This window comes from Salvia splendens, chromosome 1 (assembly GCF_004379255.2).
Source record: "Salvia splendens isolate huo1 chromosome 1, SspV2, whole genome shotgun sequence".
Classification (NCBI taxonomy): domain Eukaryota; kingdom Viridiplantae; phylum Streptophyta; class Magnoliopsida; order Lamiales; family Lamiaceae; genus Salvia; species Salvia splendens.
In genome coordinates this window covers 28,927,082-28,948,850 of record NC_056032.1, presented here as the reverse complement: position 1 = coordinate 28,948,850, position 21,769 = coordinate 28,927,082, and the positions used below count along the sequence as shown (strand labels likewise).

General features: G+C 38.1%; 4 protein-coding genes across 5 annotated transcripts; 1 reads left to right on the top strand and 3 right to left on the bottom strand.

Annotated features, from left to right (window-relative positions):
* Positions 1-2,265: 2,265 nt before the first annotated feature.
* Positions 2,266-2,733, top strand: LOC121765436 (uncharacterized mitochondrial protein AtMg00240-like). Its single transcript, XM_042161638.1, has one exon. It carries the CDS (start codon positions 2,266-2,268, stop codon positions 2,731-2,733), a length of 468 nt encoding a protein of 155 aa, XP_042017572.1.
* Positions 2,734-3,357: 624 nt separating this feature from the next.
* Positions 3,358-4,365, bottom strand: LOC121798233 (calcium-binding protein CML42-like). Its single transcript, XM_042197141.1, has one exon. It carries the CDS (start codon positions 4,180-4,182, stop codon positions 3,628-3,630), a length of 555 nt encoding a protein of 184 aa, XP_042053075.1. The 5' UTR covers positions 4,183-4,365; the 3' UTR covers positions 3,358-3,627.
* A 3,258-nt stretch (positions 4,366-7,623) lies between these two features.
* On the bottom strand, positions 7,624-8,247 carry LOC121765360. Its single transcript, XM_042161518.1, has one exon. The coding sequence runs from the start codon at positions 8,245-8,247 to the stop codon at positions 7,624-7,626; it is 624 nt and encodes a 207-aa protein (XP_042017452.1).
* Positions 8,248-9,473: 1,226 nt separating this feature from the next.
* Positions 9,474-15,674, bottom strand: LOC121746535 (probable galacturonosyltransferase 7). Of its 2 annotated transcripts, XM_042140419.1 has the most exons (10): positions 15,373-15,674; positions 15,242-15,273; positions 15,103-15,150; positions 14,792-14,851; positions 13,810-13,855; positions 13,657-13,697; positions 13,270-13,568; positions 11,614-11,965; positions 10,948-11,493; positions 9,474-10,181 (listed from the first exon to the last, which is right to left on the bottom strand). In XM_042140419.1, exons 1-10 carry the CDS (start codon positions 15,527-15,529, stop codon positions 9,903-9,905), a joined length of 1,860 nt encoding a protein of 619 aa, XP_041996353.1. In that variant the 5' UTR covers positions 15,530-15,674; the 3' UTR covers positions 9,474-9,902. The 2 variants fall into 2 exon arrangements, with proteins under 2 accessions (XP_041996353.1, XP_041996361.1); XM_042140427.1 differs by lacking the exon at positions 14,792-14,851.
* Between the last annotated feature and the right edge of the window lie 6,095 nt (positions 15,675-21,769).

The following is a 21,769-nucleotide window of genomic DNA, read 5'->3' as shown; positions in this document are numbered from 1 at the left end:
ATGTTCCTTCATTCTCTTTCAATTTGATCTCTGTAAGTGCACTCACCAAAAATTCCTCATATACTGTCTCATTTACTCACAATCAGTTCCAAATCCAGGAAGCTTTACAGGGGACTCTGATTGGGAGGGGTAACCATGTTGGAAACCTATACATCTTTGAGCTTCCAGCTTCATCACGTGCTGTTGATCACAATCTGAAACACACTTCAAGTAACACCCTTGACAATTCTTCTTTTACTCATTTGGCTTCTGTAAATACTGTAGTAAGCCTTGATATATGGCACCAACGTTTGGGCCATCCATCTCTGAATAAACTCAAATTGATATCAGATAATTTGTCTCCAACAAATACTCATCTATCTACTTGTCAAATATGCCCTCTAGCCAAATGGGAAAAAGCTGCCTTTTCCCATATCCACATACAACTCATCTGCTATTTTTGATATGATTCATTGTGATGTTTGGGGACCTTTTTCCACCCCCTACACACACTGGCCACAAATATTTCCTTAATATAGTAGATGACTATTCTAGATTTGTCTGGACTTTCCTTTTCTCTCAAATTAGAAGTTCCATCCATAATGACACAGTTTTTCTCTACTGTGCTCACTCAGTTTTCTAAGAAAATCAAAATCTTGAGAAGTGACAATGCACCTGAATTTAACCTCACTTCTTTACTCTCTAAATATGGAACTATCACTCAACATTCATGTGTAGAAACACCTCGGCAAAATGCGAGGGTTGAGAGGAAACACCAACACCTATTGAATGTTGCAAGAAGTTTGTTGTTCCAATCCTATCTTTCCTTGGAGTTCTGGGGTGAGTGCATACTTACAGCATCCTTTCTCATAAATAGACTAACCTCTTCTGTCCTTCCACACAACACAACACCTTTCCAAATCCTATTCAACAAACCATCAATCTACTCCAATCTCAGAGTGTTTGGCTGCCTTTGTTTTGCTTCAACATTAGATAAAAGCAAAAATAAATTCTCTCCAAGAGCTGTAAAGTGTATATTCATTGGATATCCCTCTGGATATAAGGGATACAAAGTTATGGATTTGGAGACTAACCACATATTCATCAGCAGAAATGTGTTTTTTCATGAATCTGAATTACCTTTATCACATCAGTCCCTATCCTTTTTCCCTGAACACAATTATGCAACTTCTTCTCACACTGAAATTTCACAAGCTATTCTGCCTCAGCCTAACACAACTTCATCTCACACAGAAATTTCACAAGCTATTCATAACACCTCTCAGACTACACCTCACCAATCTAACTTTGGAAGAACTATCAAAACTCCTTCTCACCTTACAGACTACATATGCAATTCAGTAGTCTCATCTTCCAAATATCCCATCTCTTCCTACTTCTCTTTGGATAAACTCTCTGAGCCTTATCAAAAATTCATCATACTCCTTTCCATTCTCACTGAGCCTACTTCCTATAAACAAGCCGCACAACACCCTGAGTGGGTTTTGGTTATGCAAGAGGAACTGCAAGCTCTGGTGAGAACTGATACATAGCTCATCACTATTTTACCACCAGGCAAGATTCCTATATCTTGCAAATGGGTTTACAAGATAAAATTCAAGGCAGATGCAACGGTGGAAGGATATAAGGCACGCTTGGTTGCCAAAGGGTTCACACAACAGGCAGGGGTGGACTTTCATGACACTTTCTCACCTGTTGCTAAACTCACTACATTAAAATGCTATTAGCCTTAGCTGCTGTGAACGGTTGGCATCTTGCTCATTTAGATATTGATATTGCTTTTTTATATGGTGAGCTTGATGAGGAAATATACATGACATTGCCTCCTGGATTGGAAGTCCAACAACCAGCTCCAGAATCTGGTAGACTTGTTTGCCGTTTGAAGAAATAACTCTATGGCTTAAAGCAAGCCTCTAGGCAGTGGTATTTGAAGTTTTCTCAAGTGTTATTTGGATTTGGTTTATCACAATCAGCATCAGATCATTCTTACTTCTTCAAGAGATCTAAGGATGGCAATTTCTTTGGAGTAGTGATTTATGTGGATGACATTCTTGTTGCTAGCAGTGACACCACACTTATTGCCAGTTTTAAGGATTTCCTTGAAGCTCATTTCAAGCTCAAGGATCTGGGCAATCCCAAATATTTTTTAGGGATTGAAATTGCAAGAAATAAGAGTGGTATATTCATTTCACAACACAAATATGCTCTAGATCTTGTCACAGATGCTGGCCTACTTGGCTGAACCCTAAACCCTCTGCTACACCTATGGATTCAAGCAAACAACTGCAGCAAGAAGAGAGTGAACCTCTCACTGATCCAACTGCTTATAGGAGATTGATAGGTCGACTTGTGTATCTGTGTATAACTCGGCCTGATATCACTTTTGCGGTTAACAAGCTTAGTCAATTCCTATCAAAACCTCACACTGGACATATGCTTGCTGGTGAACATGTTTTGCGATATTTGAAGGGAACTATTGGCCATGGACTATATTACTCGGCCAAATCTGATCTTTCCTTGAGTAATTTCTCTGATGCAGATTGGGCTGCTTGCCCCGACACTAGGAGAAGCATATCTGGCTTTTGTTTGTTTCTAGGCACTTCACTTATATCATGGCGCTCCAAGAAACAACACACCGTGTCTAGATCCTCAGCAGAGGCCGAGTACAGAGCTATGGTTGTTGCTTGTTGTGAGGTGGTGTGGATAGTTGCTTGCTCAGAGACTTTGGCATAGAAGTGAAGCAACATGTGCCTCTTTACTGTGATAATCAAGCTGCCGTTTACATCAGCTCCAATCCAGTATTCCACGAACGCACCAAACATATTGAAATTGACCGCCACACCGTTAGAGAAAAGCTTGCCGAAGGAGTGATCAAACCTTTACATGTGCGCAATGATCTTCAACTTGCAGACATATTCGCGAAGCCTTTGGCGACAGGACCCTTCCGTAATCTGTTGTTCAAGATGGACTTCAAGTCAGTCTATAGTCCATCTTGAGGGAGGACTATTAGAGAAGAAGACTGCCATGCATCAACGTCGTCGACTTAGCTCGTGAAACTCGACTCATCACACGTGAAGGAAGCCGTTTATACAGCTGTCATTGAGCTGCAGTTAGTTGTTAGTTAGTTAGAGAGTTGAGTTAGTTTGTTAGTTACATGAAGTTGTTATCATGTGTTCTCGTTGCATCTACACCACCAACATCATAGTATATAAGGTGGTGTATCTGGTTGTACTTTCTCAATTCAATCAATACGAAAATATATTCAAATTCTCCAAAATATCTTTCTCTCTTTCAAACGCAGCAATGCTGCATTATAAGTTTGTTAAAGAGTGTTTTGTAACAAAATTGAGAATATAGTTTGATGCTCCATACACAAAGTAATTCAATTCCATTTTGGCCATCTCTATATCATCTTACAAAATGTAGAAAAACACACACACATATATATACGAATAGGGTAGCTCTTACAAGTTACAACATATATAGATTAAATGAAATGGATGCAAATTCCTCGCATTACCATTACCAACAAGGCACAAAACAGAGAGAGAAGGACACATAACTAAAACATCAACAAGAAAAAATTTAGTAGTATAATAGTTTATTAGCAAAAAAAAGAAATGAAGTCTAGGATGAAGGGACAATGACGTTGCGCATCATATCCTTAAACTCAAAGAAATCAACCCGTCCGTCGTGATTCTTATCGACGGACGAGATCATCTCCTCGACCCGATCGAGCTCGGTGCCCTCCTGCAGGCCGAGCTTGCTAAGCACGACCTGCAGCTCCGTAGCGGAGATGTATCCATCCCCGTCCTCATCGAAGACCTTGAAGGCCTCGGTGAGGTCGTACTCCTCCTGCTTGTCGTCCACCTCCGCGGCCTCGTCGGCCAGGCCGAAGAAGGCGTCGTCGAGGGAGCGGTGGAGGGCCTGGAAGTCGTCAAAGGAGAGGCCGGTGTTGCCGGGCTGGACATAGCTCTGCACCATGGAGTCGAGCTGGGCCTGGTCCGTCTGGAGGCCCAAAAGGGCAAGGGCCTGGCCCAGCTCGTCCACGGTGATGATGCTGTCGTTGTTCTTGTCGAAGATGTCGAAGATGCGCCGCAGCCGCACCGAGTTGAGGCTCGGGCTGCGGAGGCGGAAGGATCGCCCGCCCTCGCCTGCCTTGCACTGCCCGTCGTTTTCCATTATTTATTTTTGGTTTGGTTTGGTTTGGTTTAATTCATCTTGGATCTGAGATCGATGATATTATCGATTGATTTCTAACCATCACGCGCATTCTACGCCAATTGTTTCTCCGATTTATTCTCTTCTCCTTTACATTTCTACCGGTCAACGCTTCTACAATTATACTACATGACAAGCTGTCGGCGCCCGCCAGCCACCTTCATTATATTAGACTTAGTAGTAGTAGCATACACACAACGACTTTAACCATAAAATTTCAACTGGATTGTCGTTGTCAAAGCCCATTCCTTTTCGGACCAAATCACCCCAATATAATAATAACTCCGCCAAAGGCCCATCCATTTTAGGTCTTTGGAATGTGCGGCTTCTGCCTTTATTTGGTTGGAAATTTTCAACCTTTAGGTTCTTGGACTAGCCTAATGAACTACTCATATTTAAACTCAAATATAATTATACATTCCCTCCGTCCCATAATAGATAGCAGTAGGTCTGCAAATTCGGGTACCCGAATCAGAAAGGTTGCATTATACTAAAAGCATTCATACATGTAAATGCGATTAAATAAATTTATCCTTAATCTACCCTACAAGCAATATGCCATATACTAAATAAAAATATTTATCACAAATACATAATTAATCGGGTTTAATTGGGTATTAGTCGGGTACCCTAATACGGTTTTCGGGTACCCTAAACTCGAAAAATCCTAACATTAACTACCCAAACCCGTACCCGAACTCATATATTTGGGTTTCGGGTACCCAAAACCCGCCGGGTATTGGGTCGGGATCGGGTATACCCGAGAACTAAATTTGCACCCCTAGATGGCACACTTGGTAATTGAATGAAATTTTAGGAGATGTTGTTTTGTGTGTTAGGTGGAAAGAGAATATTATATTTATATTAATATGAGAGACTAACTTTTTTCTTAAAAAAGAAATGTGACATTTTTTGTTGAATAAACTAAAAATGAAAGTGTGACATCTATTATAGAACATATGAAGTACTAATTTTAAAATTTATATAAATAAAATAAAAACTAAACTTATTTCTTAACGTTTTTAGATTTCAAAATATTTATTACAGTTAATTCGAATTTTAGCGCATTTATTTATTTACTATATTAATAAAATCTAACCCATATACTACTAAAATGGAATTATAGAATTGTAGGAGGGGACACCTTAAGGTTAATTTTTTTTATAGTTAGTTATATTATACAAATCACCAATGTTTCGAATTAGTAGTCAAACAAGACAAAAGAATAAATAATAGTTATACCTAAGTCCAACCAATTAGGTTTCAGGTTAGCCCCACTTAGATCTTAGGTTGTGGGTTGCACTGACATTCCTAGTTGTACCCCTCATATGTCAATTAGAGCATCCCTAACTCTAGGTATCCATTTCATGCCAAGGGAACGGTACCGTTGCGGCGTTTTACAAGTAGTGACAAAACTATAAATTTTAATAGGTTGGTACTGAAATTTTAAAATAAGATAATAATATCCTTACAACTTTTACGCTAGATTGTAGATGTTTTCGATGAGTCGCCATGCCTTGAAATCGTTGAAAAATAATTTTATTGTCTTTTTTAAAAAAAATATTTTTCTTCACTATATGCAATTAAATTATCACTAATTCAATTGTCTATTTCACAAATTTATCATAATATATTTCATTGAAAAAAATACTCTCTCGATAGAAATTATCGCAACCGAAAAGGTTAGTATCATCTCAATCAAACTAGTCGTTAACTTCGACATCATAACTAGCAATAGATCTTTCCTAGCCGTCGGATCATTATTCAATAGAATATAACAATTTAATTTACAATTCCAAAATTGTACTACTCCATAAAACTAAAAATTAATTAAGTTCGAAGTGTAATAAGCATAGTATTATTATATTATTAATGGTGAAATTTGAAATTTAAAATCTTGAAAGTTCTTGTGCTCTTAGTGGGGTTCAACCTCAGGGGTTAAACAATCACAAAGACTGGCCGTGAAAGCATGAACTTGAGATATTGTCTTTGTGTGAGGTTCAAGAGTGTTACTGTCTTTGTTCGTCGTGGAAGTGATGTTTGGTTTGGCTAGACCTAGGGTCGGTCGTGTGTTGGTTCTTGGTAAAAGTTACAATTCTTACCTGCAAAGCAATCTTTGATAAAAGTATTTGTCACTCATGAGATCCGTGCTTGTTCTAAATTGATCCTTTAGATCTCATTATATTCCCTTGTAATTGTTTTGTACTTTTTCACCTCTTTCTAAATGTGTTAGTTCTTCTTGTATGTATTCTTCTTGATTTTGTATCTTATAATATTGTAAAGACTATAATGTACTCCGTTTGTCCAACTTAACTGATACATATATTTTTTTTCATATGCTTTGTGAAAATGATACTCCCTCCGTCTCATAATAGATGACATACTTGGGAAATGACACATGAATTTAGGAGATGTTATTTTGTGTGTTAGGCGGAGAGAGAAAATAGTACTTTATATTAATGTGAGAGAAATTTTTTTCCCAAAATATGAAATGTGACATCTTTTATGGGACAAACTAAAAAGGAAAGTATGAGATCTATTATGAGACGGGGGAAGTAATAATTAGTAAAAAAGGAAAAAATAAAGTAAGAAATTACTATAGATGAGACTCTCTTTTACATTATTCTCTCTCTTACTATACTTTTCATCCACTTTAACTATTTATTCCACCTGTCCGCAGATAGGAGTCCCATTTTTTCATTTTGGTCTGTCCGCAAATAGGAGTCCCGGTTCATAATTACCATAAATGGTAAAAAGGTCTCATATTTCACCAACTCATTCCACTCCCATATCATTTAAAACTAATATATACAAGTGAAACTCATATTTCACTTATTTTTTTCATCTATTTTTTTAACATTTCTTAAAACCCGAATATAAAAGAACGGAGGGAGTATTATTTTCAGAAAATACATATCGAAAAGAAATGTACTCACTTTAATCCATCTAACTCTTTTATATCGTGTTCAATTTATTTATTTATAATTCCATTATCTTTGACTTCCTTTCTAGTTAACAAAGAAAGACAGAAAGTAAACAATTTATTTATAATTCCATTATCTTTGGCTTCCTTTCTAGTTATACTCTTGATTATTTTCTTGAGTCATACATATTCTTTTCATTCCTTTCCAACGCAGACGAGCACGAATTTTGCGATGAAGGCATAAAGCTAGTGTGTGATTAAAGATAGAAGAAAGAGATGGTTGTGCAATTTGCAAATGACGATGGCTATAATAATTGCATCACTTTAAGAAAAGAAAAAAAACAGTATAAATTGGCATATAATAAAAGAGGGCCAGTAGAACAAAATAGAGAATGTAAAAGTAGTATAACCTCTATTATTAACAGTGTATCTCAATCTAATCTAATATAATTTAATTTATTAAAGCAAGAAAAACAGAATCAGATGTTGGTCCTGTAATGACACTTGAGATTCGAAAGAGTCCGATTGGTGAGTATGACATCCACATCACAGGTCGAATACGTGGCCACATGAATGCTCAACACTATCCTCACCTTCCCGGATAGCTTCACGTACGCCTGGATTGGCAAAGTCCCGGAAACGACGTCGTTGAACAGGGTCGAGTCCGAGACGATGCGGTCGGCCATCAGGGCGAGGGTGAGGTTGAGGGAGCGCGTGTCCCGCTCCCCGATCCTCCCGGCCGGGACGGGGACCTCCCCGATTTCGTTGCCGCGGTGGCGGAGGAGGGCCGTGCCGTTGTGGTACTTGAAGCCGACGCGGTTCGGGTTGTGGATGGTGATGCCTATGGCCAGGCTCACGTTCACCACCACGCGGAGGCGGGCGAGGTCGACCGAGAAGTCCAGGTCGTCCAGGGCCACGGAGTCCACCCGCGTGGTGGGGCGCCGGGCCTTGAAGACGGTGAGGCCGAGGATTAGGAGGAGGAGGAGGCCCAGGGCCAGAAGGGCTGCTGCGGTCGCGGAGAGGCAGATGCATCTCCGTCTGCGGCCGGGGGATTTGGGCGAGTTGGCCTCCATCAGCTTTGTCGAGGATGATTCTGTCTCCATCAATTGCTGCTACTATGATGGATTGATGATCGACCTAACAAGTAATATCCATTGGATTGGATCGCCTACTAATACCAGATCGCGGATCTTAATTTTTTGACGGCTGCTCCCACCTACACCTACACCTACACCTATTTAATACAGACTATACTATCATGCTTTAAATTCATATTCATTTCTCGTCTTATTTGATTTCGGCAAATGAAATTTGATGTTCATTTTCATTAGTTGAAATGAGTTGTCCTTACTCCTAATACTTTTCGTTAACGTGTAATCTCTAATATAATCACTAATCACAAAAAGGTTCACACTATTTGTGAATGAATAAAATTATAATCTGGGATGATGTGTTTATTTAATAGTAATTTGAAATGTGGTAGGTGTGGGTTTGGGGTGTATACATGAAGATCGCGATTTCAAAGTTGCTATGCTATGCTATGCTCTATGTTCACGCTTTTCTGCACAAGTCCGGGTCAAACTACAGGTGGCGGATAGAGTTAGAAGCTGAGTGTATTAACTCTTTCTGTCTCTCTCTGCCCCCCCATCTATATTTACATATTTCTTCTACATAACCGCCCATCTATTTAAACCTCAGATTGTTGCCTAAACCTCTCTCATTTTTATTGGTAAAGTAGGGGCGACGTCACTATCTCACTTTCCCAACATTTTCATTTTGGTAGTACTAACACTTACTCTCTCTCTATGCAATATTATAAAATCCTCCTTACTTTCGAATCATCCCATTTTAGTTCATCCCCAATTACAAATCATAATTCAAGGTCACTACCAGCACGGTTTCTTATCTGTCATTTCTATTCATTATTAATGGCCCCATAACACTTTTTACTCCATCTCTTAATTAAGAGACAATACATTCGTAGCACGCTGGCTCACCAGCCTTCACCATGCGCGAGCCCCCTTGGCAAGATGGGCCACACTCAGCGCTGGCTCGCCCGTGGCTTACCAAGCCAGCTTAGGGCTGTGTTGCGGGTGCCATAACAATTACTCCGTTATATCACCAATTATAATACCCTTCCAGTCCAACTGAATGTAAATCCAGTTCCGGTGCACTGAATATATTCTGCCAATTAATAAACAATAATAATAAATAATCTCTCTACCGCTTGGCCAACTCACACACACGATAATTTTATACAATTAGTAACAGATGTGATGGCCAGTGAGATGCATGCTGCAGACATAACCCAAAAGCAAGCAAACCAATGTTTTGCTCAAAACGGTAATTCAAATATAATACGTGTACTTGTTTTCAGCCGGCTTCCCGGTTTCATGAATGCTAATCCTTCCACAGGCAAAGAAATGTGAAAGATACAACTTAATATCGCTCTCTCCCAGTTACCACAGCTCGACTCTGACGTTAACTCTATGCTCACGCTAATAGATAGGCATGAGTAACTTGATTAATTGTTCAACTTAGCAACTCAGAAAATTTAGACTCCTCTTACCTTCAACAATGGAACCACCTAACTTCAAAACAAATGTTCTTCTTTTGCAACCCAACTCATCAGAAAAAGCATGCTCTTGATATTTGATGCCGCTTTTTCAGCACCTCATTAAACTGAAATCTGGTTTTGCTATATGTACTCTCAAGTCTTTTCACCTCTGGTTTTCATAAGCAAGCAGCAATATCACTTCTACGGATTCACATTACAATCACTCAAGAACTGATTCTGTGGGTTCAGAAACTTCCTCCAATATCTTTTGTACCTGGGGATGCCAAGATCAAGCCACGGCTTCATGCTCCCGTCAAAATGTAATATTGCTGCTGTTTCCAGGTCTTCCAAATCAATTCCATAGTTATACCCAAGACCAGGTAAGATCCAACTATCCTCAAGAGGATATACTAGACTGTCAAAGGTGAGTAGGCCAGCACTAAGACCAGTAGTTTCAGATAAATGCTCATCTTCCTTCAGCTACTCCCAACATCAAAATAGGGAAATTGTTTAGAATACTCCCGGGTCACAATAAAGAGAAATGCATGCATGTGAAAATGTGTTATTCAAGACATGATAGAACTACCAATTGCGAAGGGGCAGAATTTAGTACGCCACCCTTGTTAAAAAATCAGTTATTATCCTGATTCACCTACTAGAATAATAAATAAGAAATAAGGTGAGCAATATTTATATAAGTATCTACATTTTCAAAAGGGGGAGGCTAATATTCCGAACCCATGTAGGCATACATTTTGGACACCATTGTATATTTACAGACAGACACATAACATAAAATGACTTTATGGTTGTCATGCTAATGACATCATAACAAACATTCTCTTAGGTATTTAATCTTGCAATTTCTCCTTGTTTTCTTTTTCATTGATTCTCCATCTCTATACTTTCTTGCTTTATTGTTTTCCCCTTCACTCATGTACTTCCTATTTGGCAAGTCTTTGTCAAAATTATAAACCTAGCCTCAGTTTAGATGTCCAATTGCTTGTGTTTTCCGTCATGAGTAAGGAATTCACTATAGACAAGACATTATGATGCAAAGCAGAAAATCATAAGTAGTACTTTTTTATGGATTCTAGTTGGTGCATTGGCCTAACACTATTTTCTTCATATATATTTAGTCATATTTCTAAATTGTAAGTATGTCTTTTTATTAGATAACAAGGCATTCTGACGTGAAGCAATACAACAAAGTAATTCAAACAAGTTAAAACATCTAGGCACTCACCTCATCCATCAACCTCTGATATCTTCCAGTAAGATTCTGCACCCTCCACGTCAATAAATCAATAATATTTACTCCAGATGTCCAGGCACAAGAATTTTCATCAAATTTACGGCTTAGCAAATGAGATTTCAGGTCAAAGAGCTTCACTGCACACAACTGCACAGCACCATTCACTTTCTCCCCCATGTCAAGGTTCCAGAGGGCTGACAAGTCTCTCTGAACAATAACATCATCACTCAAGACCACAACTTTTTCTAGTGATGGAAATATCTCAGGAAGGAAGTAGAATGATTCCGAAAACATTGATATGTATTGTGTTCTAAAATGAGTAGAAGATAGTTTATCAACCCTCCGAAATGAAACTCGAAAGATTTCAGGCAATGACAGATGAAATGGTGCCGCCTTGTGATAATTATACAACTTAAGGTTCTCAATGTTCAGAACCTGAACAGCAGCATCCGCATACTTGTTTCTGAAAAACCATAACTTCATAGCAAAAAAGTTTTCCTTGTCAGTCAGTAGATGGAAAACCAGTTTCTCACTTCCCTGCAAATTTATAACGCCTTCAGTAACGAAACAATAATCCAAATAGCAAAAGAAAGTATGGAATTAAAAAAAGGGATATAGATACAAAAAAGGAGAGAGAACCGAAGATGGAAGCTGTACTTGTGCATGTGCTACAGTTGAATTGATAGCTACAGATGATGCAAGTACATTCTTGGAGAAGATGACGTAGTGGTGCAATGCTGGATTGACAAATTTCTCGACCATTTTGTCATCAATGTCAAAAGATCTGAAATACTCGACCGTTAATCTCATCGATAAACAATGGAGACTCTTTGGCATTGTTTGAACTGCAAGTTTATAGAGAAAGGCACTCTGCTTCATGTGGAAATTAGCTTCATCTTCTGTCAAGTCTACCAGCTGTCTAAACTTTTTATCAACATTATTACAGTCCACAGGGCATGACTTAGCTTTAGCAATTGTAGCCTCCATCATCCTTATCTTCTGCTTATTCCTGATTAGACGTCAACCATTTTCAAGGGTGAAAAGTCAATTTGTATTCATAGCACAAAAACTAAGGGCATCAAAGAGCTTAATTTTTCATAAGAATAGTTCAATTGGTAAGAGCTCTACTAGTTTGCATCGAATATTAACCGTCACATGTTCAAGAATAAGTTTCTCATGATGGTAACAACACCGGTAAACTCTCAGAGGTTACAGGTGGGTCTACTTGCAAATATATAATACAGAAGCAACGATCTTAAGAATAAGCACTTGATGACTCAGTGTGTTCCTTGATGATGAAAAATAGTCTGCACTGTCCTATATAATAAGACATATGACAACCATATGCAAACCTATACGTAATATAGTAAGTGAGGTACAGGCATTGACTATCAAGTAAAATGATGGAGGAAGTTCCCTAGAAAGTGACATTGTTTTAGTGACTACTCTTATTGGAACATATCACATACCAAACTTTACCCCAATTACTATCTTAACATTATTTAAGAGGTCATTACTATGTAGCTCAGCATATAAGAGAAGGAATCCATATCCCTGCCACATTTGTATGCAATGAACAGCATCTGAGGATGCTTTGTCTACAGGTTTGCTGGCATATTTCCTACCGATGAAATAGAGTATATAAGACATATATATATATATATATATATATATATATATATATAGGAAAATGATCAATACAAAACTTGATCTCAATACAAAATCCAGACCAAATCCTGACCATGAGATTTGACAATCCAATGGTCAATAATTAAACAAAAACACGGAGGGTCATTGTAAAGCAATTTTAGGTCATATTATAAACTTTGGGTTTGAGGTCATGTTAAGATCATTTCATGTCATCCATACTATAATGACGTAAAAATAAGCTTACAATGACCTAAAAATGACTTTTGTATGCTTGGTTCTGCATTTTTGTATTAAGAATGGTTTTGCATGGATCAAAACCCTATATATATATATATATATATATATATATATATATATATATATATATAAGAGAAACATCGAAAGTAACATAAAACTGCAGTGAGAAACCAAAATCTCCTTGCAGTCTTGCAGATCGAGAAGATTAAGATGAAACCAACGAAATAGACAACCAAGTTCAGTTTTAAGGACAATTTAATTTTAAAGCGAAATGCAGTCCAACACAGACAGGTAATATTTCGAGGATGTATACAAAAAAAATGGTAATGAATTACTTCCACAACATGCGAAATCATTAGACAGAGTGCATCAATAACAGTGACCAGATATGCATGCTTTATATTAAAGGGCTGCATTTCAACATACTGAGAGGGGAGATCTTTGTCTGTGGTAGCTTCGCTAAGAACACGTTCAAAATCCTGAATGTTTTGCTTCATTTCCTGAGACAATTTATCAAACTTTGGAAGTTTTGCAATACTTGGATAGTAAGCGCGAGCAACAAAAAGTAGGTCTTTCATCGTCTTCACAACACTGTCTTCCATTTCCACCCTCTGTTCTCGGCGCCACAAGCAGTAACTCCCGAATTTCAATTGACAAATCATTTCACTCTCGTCCACAGCAATTGTATTGTCACGGACTTTGTCTCTATCAAAAGATCCACTTGTCTGCAATACAACTTACAGTCAGATGATATTAACCAATCCAGCAACAATAATGCAAGATTTAGGTTCTTCCAGTATCAAGTGTGTATACCTTTTTGGCTGGTTTTGGTAAATCAATTGGCACGGGATATCCTGTAGGCAAGCAAAATGATAAAAATAAATTAGAACACACAACTTTTGGAGAATAATGTCACGGGTACAAAAGAAGATATTCCTTTCTTCACAATACATACAGGAACCGTACCATTTGTGCCATTTCCAGTTGCCTTTAAAGATGCATTCCCAAAACCCTGCAAAAGAGACATAAATCAAATGAGTTCACTGGATTACCATTTGTAAGAGATAACTATTAGCTTCACTTGCAACAGAACAATTTTTTTATGCGAGTAACATTCAGTCAATTGGCTGAAAAAGTTTGATGGGATAAAGCATTTCATTAGCTCAATAAAATGTGCAGAAATTTAACTGATGCATGATAAAACCATTTTTTCTAGGTCGACATAAGACCATGCTTCCAGTTGGAACATCTCCCCTAAGATCGCTTTAATTTGATGAACTTATAGCAACACACACATCTATATACTGCAATAGTGCTGCAGAGTTAAAATTCCTAGGAAAATTTACACTTGATAAATTTGGTATGCATACATTTATACATACATACATATCAAATAGGGGTTACTTTTTATAAGTAGCAGGTGCAGTGACTTATAACATAGTGGTCTTCCCATATGCAATGAGAATAGGCTACTAATTTAGATTTTGGAATATCATTGATGTGAACAACTAAAAAATTTTGTGCACCACTTTTATATTCATCTTCAGAGCTTATGCAGTGACCAGTAGAAACAACATGAACTACTGTATTTTCTGCTTTATCTCTTGTAGTTTTTCCTCCAGCCAAATTCATTGACAAAGAGAGCTTGGGAAGCCTCAGCATAAACTAGGTGAATCAAACACATCAACCGAAAGTGCTGATTTCAGAGCATATTGAACTGTAAAAATATTAACAGGCACAAACATGAAAGAGTGTCTTTGCATGCTTAACGCTCTGCTAGATACTTTAAGTAGTACTACATGTTCTTCAGTTAGTTAGGTTTTTGTTTGTTATTGCTCCAATATATGAAAAAACGTAAAATCTTTATTATATGTTTGTAAGGCCTAATCTTAAAAGGAGCATCAAGAGTTAAATGTATTCTTTACAATAAAAAATAGCAGGAGCTAACCTTTGGAAGAGTTGGAGTAAATCTTTTTATAATAGCATCCACGTAATTTGATTTGTCTTCCTATTGAAAAATAGTAAATAATATAGAAATGAAATGAGGTGGGAATGAAGTTCAAGCAGGATGAGAGAAATAACAACATGATCTGATGTTTGAAAATATGTGCAAACTTGTGGCATCTGAAAATAAGACAGCTTGCAGTACATAGACATACATGTATAGTTTGCAAATGCATCATCAAAGTGGATTGATCTGTTGTATTATGCAATTACAAAGTCAGGATGAGTAACCAGATAGGGCAGAGCGCCACATACCTTGGGTTGATTTGTTGTATTATGTTGATCGAATATTTTAATGCGAGTCTGATAGCATCAAATGAGAAAACAAAAAATGATTGAGTTCCAGTTGATGAATTATTGAAGGAGAAATTTTATTTAAAAAAAAAGTTGTTACCGGGGCAGAGTTGCGGTGGTCAGTGCCATAACCTGCAGAAGTTATGAGAAATCAGAGAAATAAAAAAGAGTTGCACATCGAAATCGAGATCCAAATCAAAAGTAGGGGGAGGGAGAAGAGATCTAGAATACCGGAAGTGGAGTGGAAGCCGTTGTGGAGGCCGAGGAGGAAGACGAGAGGGAGGAGCATTGAAAGGAAGACTAAGGCGAGCACCGCAATGACGAGACCTCTCCATCTTCGCTTGGCCGGAACCGGAATGGCGTAAGACGATGAAACGCCACCCTTCATATTCGTATTGGAATCGGCCTTGTTTTCTCTTCGATCGATCTGTCTATCTCACTCTCCACATTCTCAATTTCACTTTACCAATATCCCAGATTTCTCCCTCGAACCCAAATCCAATTCACCAGATTTTTCACTTTCTTCCATTTTATCGTCCAATCATTATTTCATTTTTTCCACATTTAATTACCCCTTTTTATATACTTCATTAATTTACTATTACAGAAATTTCGGAATATGGGTTTAAATTCGCTGACCTTTCGAGATAAGGGATTCAATTCGCTTACCTTTCGAAATATGGGTCCGAGATATGCGAATTTTTCGGAATAAGGGTTTTACACCTTTTTATATTTATTCTCTTCATTTTTCTCATTATTTCTCTTCCAATAATTATAGATTTACTAAACTATCCTTTAACCATCTCTCAAAAATTTCATTTTACCTCCCTCCAAACGATTTGCGCTCCACTCTTAAAAGTCAATCTTCTCTCTCAAATTATGCGGTTTTGTATTTGACGTCTTTTTTTCGTTTTCTAATTTTGATGTATTTGATTTGTTCGTGTAATCTTATTAGTTCTTGTAATTGATTTGTTTGTGTAATTCTAATAAAACAGAGGCAGCAAAACCAATTAGGAAGAATGATCTGCAATTTTCCAATGAGAAGTAGGAGAAATTCAGAGGTTTAATATCAAATTTGAAGCGCATGATTAATAGAATTAATAGGATGAAATTAGTTCATTTTTTCTGCAATTCTTAACTTTTATATATATTGTTATGGACATTTTAAGAATCATTCATTCCTTATTTTTGTATCAGCGGAGGCGGAGTGAACGTGAGAATTTGAGAGAAGATTGACTTTAAAGAGTACAGCGCAAATCGTTTAGAGGGAGGTAAAATGAAATTTTTGAGAGATGGGTTAAAGGATAGTTTAGTAAATCTATAATTATTGGAAGGGAAATAATAAGAAAAATGAAGAGAATAAATATAAAAAGGTGTAAAACCCTTATTCCGAAAAATTCGCATGTCTCGGACCCATATTTTGAAAGGTAAGCGAATAGAATCCCTTATCTCGAAAGGTCAGCGAATTTAAACCCATATTCCGAAATTTCTCTTTACTATTATTACCGCCGATCCCAATTGTTATATTTGATTCATAAAGACTAAGAGCCAAATGTGGTCCTAAATATATGACATTTTTATGATTTTGGTCATGAACATTACGTTTTGAATTATTCGATCCCACACATTTAAAAGCGAGCTGAATTTAGTCCTTTTCGGACAGCTCTGTTTAAATTGACGGTCAACGGTTGTTTAAGCTATTTTGCCTAAATTAGGGGCAAGATTAATTAAATTTTTTTCTTATGTTTGAAGTACAAATTCTCTCTCAACACAAAATCATCTTCTCTAATTGAAGGCTTGAAGCAAACACAGTGGATCCCTCCACCAGATCGCCGATAACCCAACTCACAAACTCCTCTTCAAGCAGTGGCTCAAAGAGGAGGAGCTCATCCTCAATCGCCTCTCCCTCAAGGAGACCCAAATCGACGCCACCCGCAAGGAGATCTCCCACCTCTACTGCATCTTCTTCTTCTTCTTCTTCCTCTTCCACTCCACCGCCCTCCTCATCCCCTTCTCCTCTGCCGCCGCATGCCCCCACCTCTGTCGCCCCTCCTGATTCCCCTCCCTCTGCTCCTTGCTCTTCTCCTTTGGGTTTCATCTAGGCCATCCGGTACAAGACTGACTCCGAATCCCATCTCAAAGAAGAAATAACGCCTGCAAAAAGCAGAGTCTCCTTCTCGGAACCCCTTCTATATCGTGTTGGTCAAGTGCATCCACCTCAACAGCACCTCCTAGAACTCCAGCACGGCGGCGATAATCGCCACCCTCCTCAGCGATAGCGCCCCCTCCCCTTGTATCTCTCTCTCTTGAACTCCATAGATTTCCCCAATCCCAGATTTAAATCTGCCCTTTTTCTATCTAAGAATCCTCTTTTATGAGAAGAAATTTTTAACATAAAAGGGAAGGGATTTTGTAGATAGAGAGAGGATGAGGGAAGATGATTCAAATTGGTTTTCGAAATGGAATGAAGAATTGCCGTCGCCGGAGGATTTGTGCCGCTATCCCAATCCCTAAGAAAAAATAAGAAAAAAAATTAAATATTTTAATCTAATCATAATCCAGTAAAAATAGCTTAGATGGTTGTTGACCGTTAATTTTAAACGGAGCCGTCCGAAAAGGACTAAATTCAACCTGTTTTTAAATGTGTGGAACCGAATAATTCAAAACGTAATGTTCATGACCAAAATCGTAAAATCGCCGTATGTTTAGGACCACATTTGGCCTTTACTCTTCATAAAACCTACTACTAGTATTTTCTAGATATATAGTGAACTTTGTCAATGTATTAATTTTAATATATAATATTTAAAAATATCTTTTGGAGTGTATCAACCTCAATATAATATTATTTGAGCTATTTTTTTACTATTTTAAACTTTTTTTTGGATGAAAATACTCTTAAGCGCATGAATGGTATTTCAAGCATCTTAGAAGGTTGTTTTAAATTAGTTAAACATTCATTCATTTTTTTTATAATTACCAAGGATATCTACTATCCACTAGTTGGCCCAATGACTAATCCTTGCATTGATTTGTACATTCATTCAATTTTATTTATATTATTACTTCAGACAAAGAGAGAAGAAGAAAATGGAGAAGAGGAGAGGATGAAAAATGGAAAAGAAGAGAAAAAAAAAGAAGAATGAGAGATACAAATCAAATATTTTGATAAGAAGAGAGAGCTAATAGACTGAAATGCCCTTCATGGCTGGGGTATTTTCATCCAAAAAAGTTTGAAACGATGAAAACATAGCACAAGCGATATTACGTCGAAGTTAATGAACCTCAGAATATATTTTCAAATGTTATGGACCAAAATTAATACATTAGCTTAGTTCACGGACAAAAAAAAAAGTTCCCTCTATTTTCAAATAACAGTCCTCCCCAACCAAACAATATTACTTTCTTCGTTTCATGGTAGTTGAATCATATTTCTTTGTTGTCATCCTAAAATAGTTAAATAATTTTTTTGGATAAAACTTTATTCTTTACACTACTTTCTCCAATTGATATTAACACTTATTTCTTGACCACTGTGTCAAAAAAAAATACTCCAACTAAAATGGAACAGAGGGAGTATTTTATTATCTGATGGCCTATTATTTGGTCTATCATAATCAAGATGAACTTTTAAAAATAAAAATACTAGTACTATTATCCACTCCATATAGCCAAATAAATAGTACTCCACAAATTTAGAAATAAATAGTACGTATAATTAGAAATAAATAGTACTCTATAAATTTAGGCATTAAAACTCACATACACTTATCTCTTACTCACATCCATCTTTTAAAAATAAACTTTTGAAATAACATAAATAAGTTTTAATACACAATTGATAGAGTATATAAGAGAAAGAGAAAAAATAAGAAAAATAGTGTTATTTGATTTTGGATTCTACATTATTAGCGGCACTGCTCCTAGTATTTATTTATTAGTGTTAGTGGAATTTACAAAATATTAAACTATTAATTATAATCATATAAGTTGGTAAATAAAATTATGTGTAAGGTTAATATGTTAGTTCAAAAGTTTCATACGATACACATTGCATAGTTTTAAGTGATGGATCAGATTGAAAACAATTGCTACTTTTAAAAAAACGAAGATAGTACTCCCCCGTCCCATCATAAATGACACACTTTCCTTTTTAATTTGTTCCACAAGAGATGTCACATTTCCCTTTTTGGAAAAAGTTCTCTCTCACATTAATATAAATATACTATTTCTCTTTCCACCTAACAGACAAAATAACATCCCCTAAAATCTCATGTCATTCCTCAAGTGTGTCATCTATTATGGGATGGAGGAAGTACTATATTTATTCATCTAACCACTATCCACCTAACAAACAAAACAAAATACCTAGACATACTCTAGGAAAGAAGTCATCTTTCAAATGACACCTAGTTAAGTCAATTAGATATATAGAGACACTAATATGAACTTAAAGCACCCACATCGGTTTTCTCTCGGATGGACGGCGTCCGTGCCGCTGGCGCGGCAACACCCTATCCGCCGCTGGCACGGCGCTGCTCGATACATTGAGCACGTCCGTGCCGCTGAGCAGGCGACGTGGCGCGTTTCTATTCGCCAACGGATTAACCGTTGGATTTTCTATTTTTTTTAAAAAAATCAAAAATTATACCAAAAATAAAAAAAATATTTTCGGATTCCAAAAAATATAGCCATTTTATTACCTTTTTTGATTTTTTTTATTTTTTTTGAATTTTTTTAATCCCAAAATCATCTACAAATACACACATTCATCATCCATTTTTGACATCAAATTATCTCTCATTCATATTTTTCATACAAACTCATTTACATCTTCATCTCTCACTCAAACCCTCTCTAAAAATTCAAAAATAGATTTCACCGATATCATTGCGGAAGCTCTTCAAGCTCCTGTAGCTGTAATTTCCTCTCTTCAGTGCAGGCATCTGCGTTCAAGTTCATCTCCTTAATAGCCCAGAAGGCTTGATGCTCAACCCACACCGGTAGATGACACATTTTCCCAAATACCAGTTGGTAAGGGGACATTCCGATCGGAGTTTTGAAGGCGGTCCTGTATGCCCAGAGCGCGTCCTCCAGTCGGTGGCTCCAGTCCTTCCTCGTTGGGTTCACTGTCTTTTCTAAGATCGCCTTGATCTCCCGGTTAGACACTTCAGCTTGGCCATTCAACTGGGGATGGTAGGGTGTAGACAGTCGGTGGTGGACGCCATATTTTCTCATCAGAGCTTCGATGGTCCGGTTGACGAAATGAGTGCCTTGATCAGAGATGATGGCCCACGGTACCCCGTACCGGGTAAAGATATTTGACTTCAAAAATTTGGCTACCTCCTTGGACTCACAGGTCTTGGTTGCCTTGGCCTCGATCCACTTGGACACATAGTCTACCGCCACCAAGATATATAGATTCCCCTCAGATGATGGGAATGGTCCCATGAAATCCATCCCCCAAACGTCGAAGATCTCGCAGACTATCACGGGGACCTGCGGCATTTCATCTCTCCCGGACCTTCATTCGGGTGCCTGTTGTATCTCTGATTTGAAGATCCTCCACCGTGGTTGGGCTGAGGGTAGTCTAACGGCCCATAATGATCAGATGATACTGGGACTGACGGTATGGTTGGTTCCCTTGGTGCTGTTGGTTCCCTCTTTGATGCGGCGAAATGTAGCTCACCACCTGATTGTTCGGTTGTCTCCCGGAGTTGCTTGACTGGGGGCCTTGATGTCTGTATCCCCAATTCCCTTCCTGTTGTCTGTCTGTCCAGTTGGGCTGACCTCCACTGGACCAGTTACCCTGGGGTCCGCCTGACTAGTTACCTTGACCACCTTGCCCTCTGTTTCCTCTGGTGTTTGGTCTTTCTTGAATTCGAGCAGGCCAATTGGGCTGCCCTTCGGAGGGTTGTGTCTGCTGAATAGACGGTTGAGGCGGTTGTCTTTGGCTCTGATCATTCCACCTGAAATTTGAATGATCTCTCCATGGAGCATCCATTTGTTTTTCCTGGATCCAGTGGCCATCCGGGCTCCAATGGCCGACAGCGTTTACTTGATTCGGAGCTTCTGGCTCAGGAGGAAACTCGCAGTAGTAATAATGATGCTCCTCCGGAGGTGGTGGCACATACGTCTTCTCCTTAGGGGCTGGAGGTGGAGGTGCTCTGGCCTTCTCCACGGCTTCTAGCAGCGTTTTCTCCATTTGCTCAAATCGAGCCTCCAACTTCTAGTTGCTTCGTGCTTCTACTGCGTGCACCTCTCCTCTTCTGTACTGGCCTCGGGAGGTCTCATAGGATCTTTTTGCTTCGATCAATTTCTCCAGAATATTCTTTGCTTGACTGAATGGGGTTTTAGAGAAATCCCCTTGGGCAGCTAGATTGAGGTCGTTTTTGCTGTCCACAGTCAACCCACCATAAAAGGTTGAATAGACCTCCCGCTCTCCCATTTTGTGATTAGGACACGCTTGCAGCAGTCCCTGGAATATGCCCCAATATTGCCCGAGAGGCTCATCGTAGTCCTGCCTCGCCTCTGTAATTTCTCTCTTCAAGGCACTTGTCTTTGATGTTGGAAAGAAGCGGTCCAGGAAGATCATGCGGAATTCGGCCCAGGTTCTAATCGAGCTTTC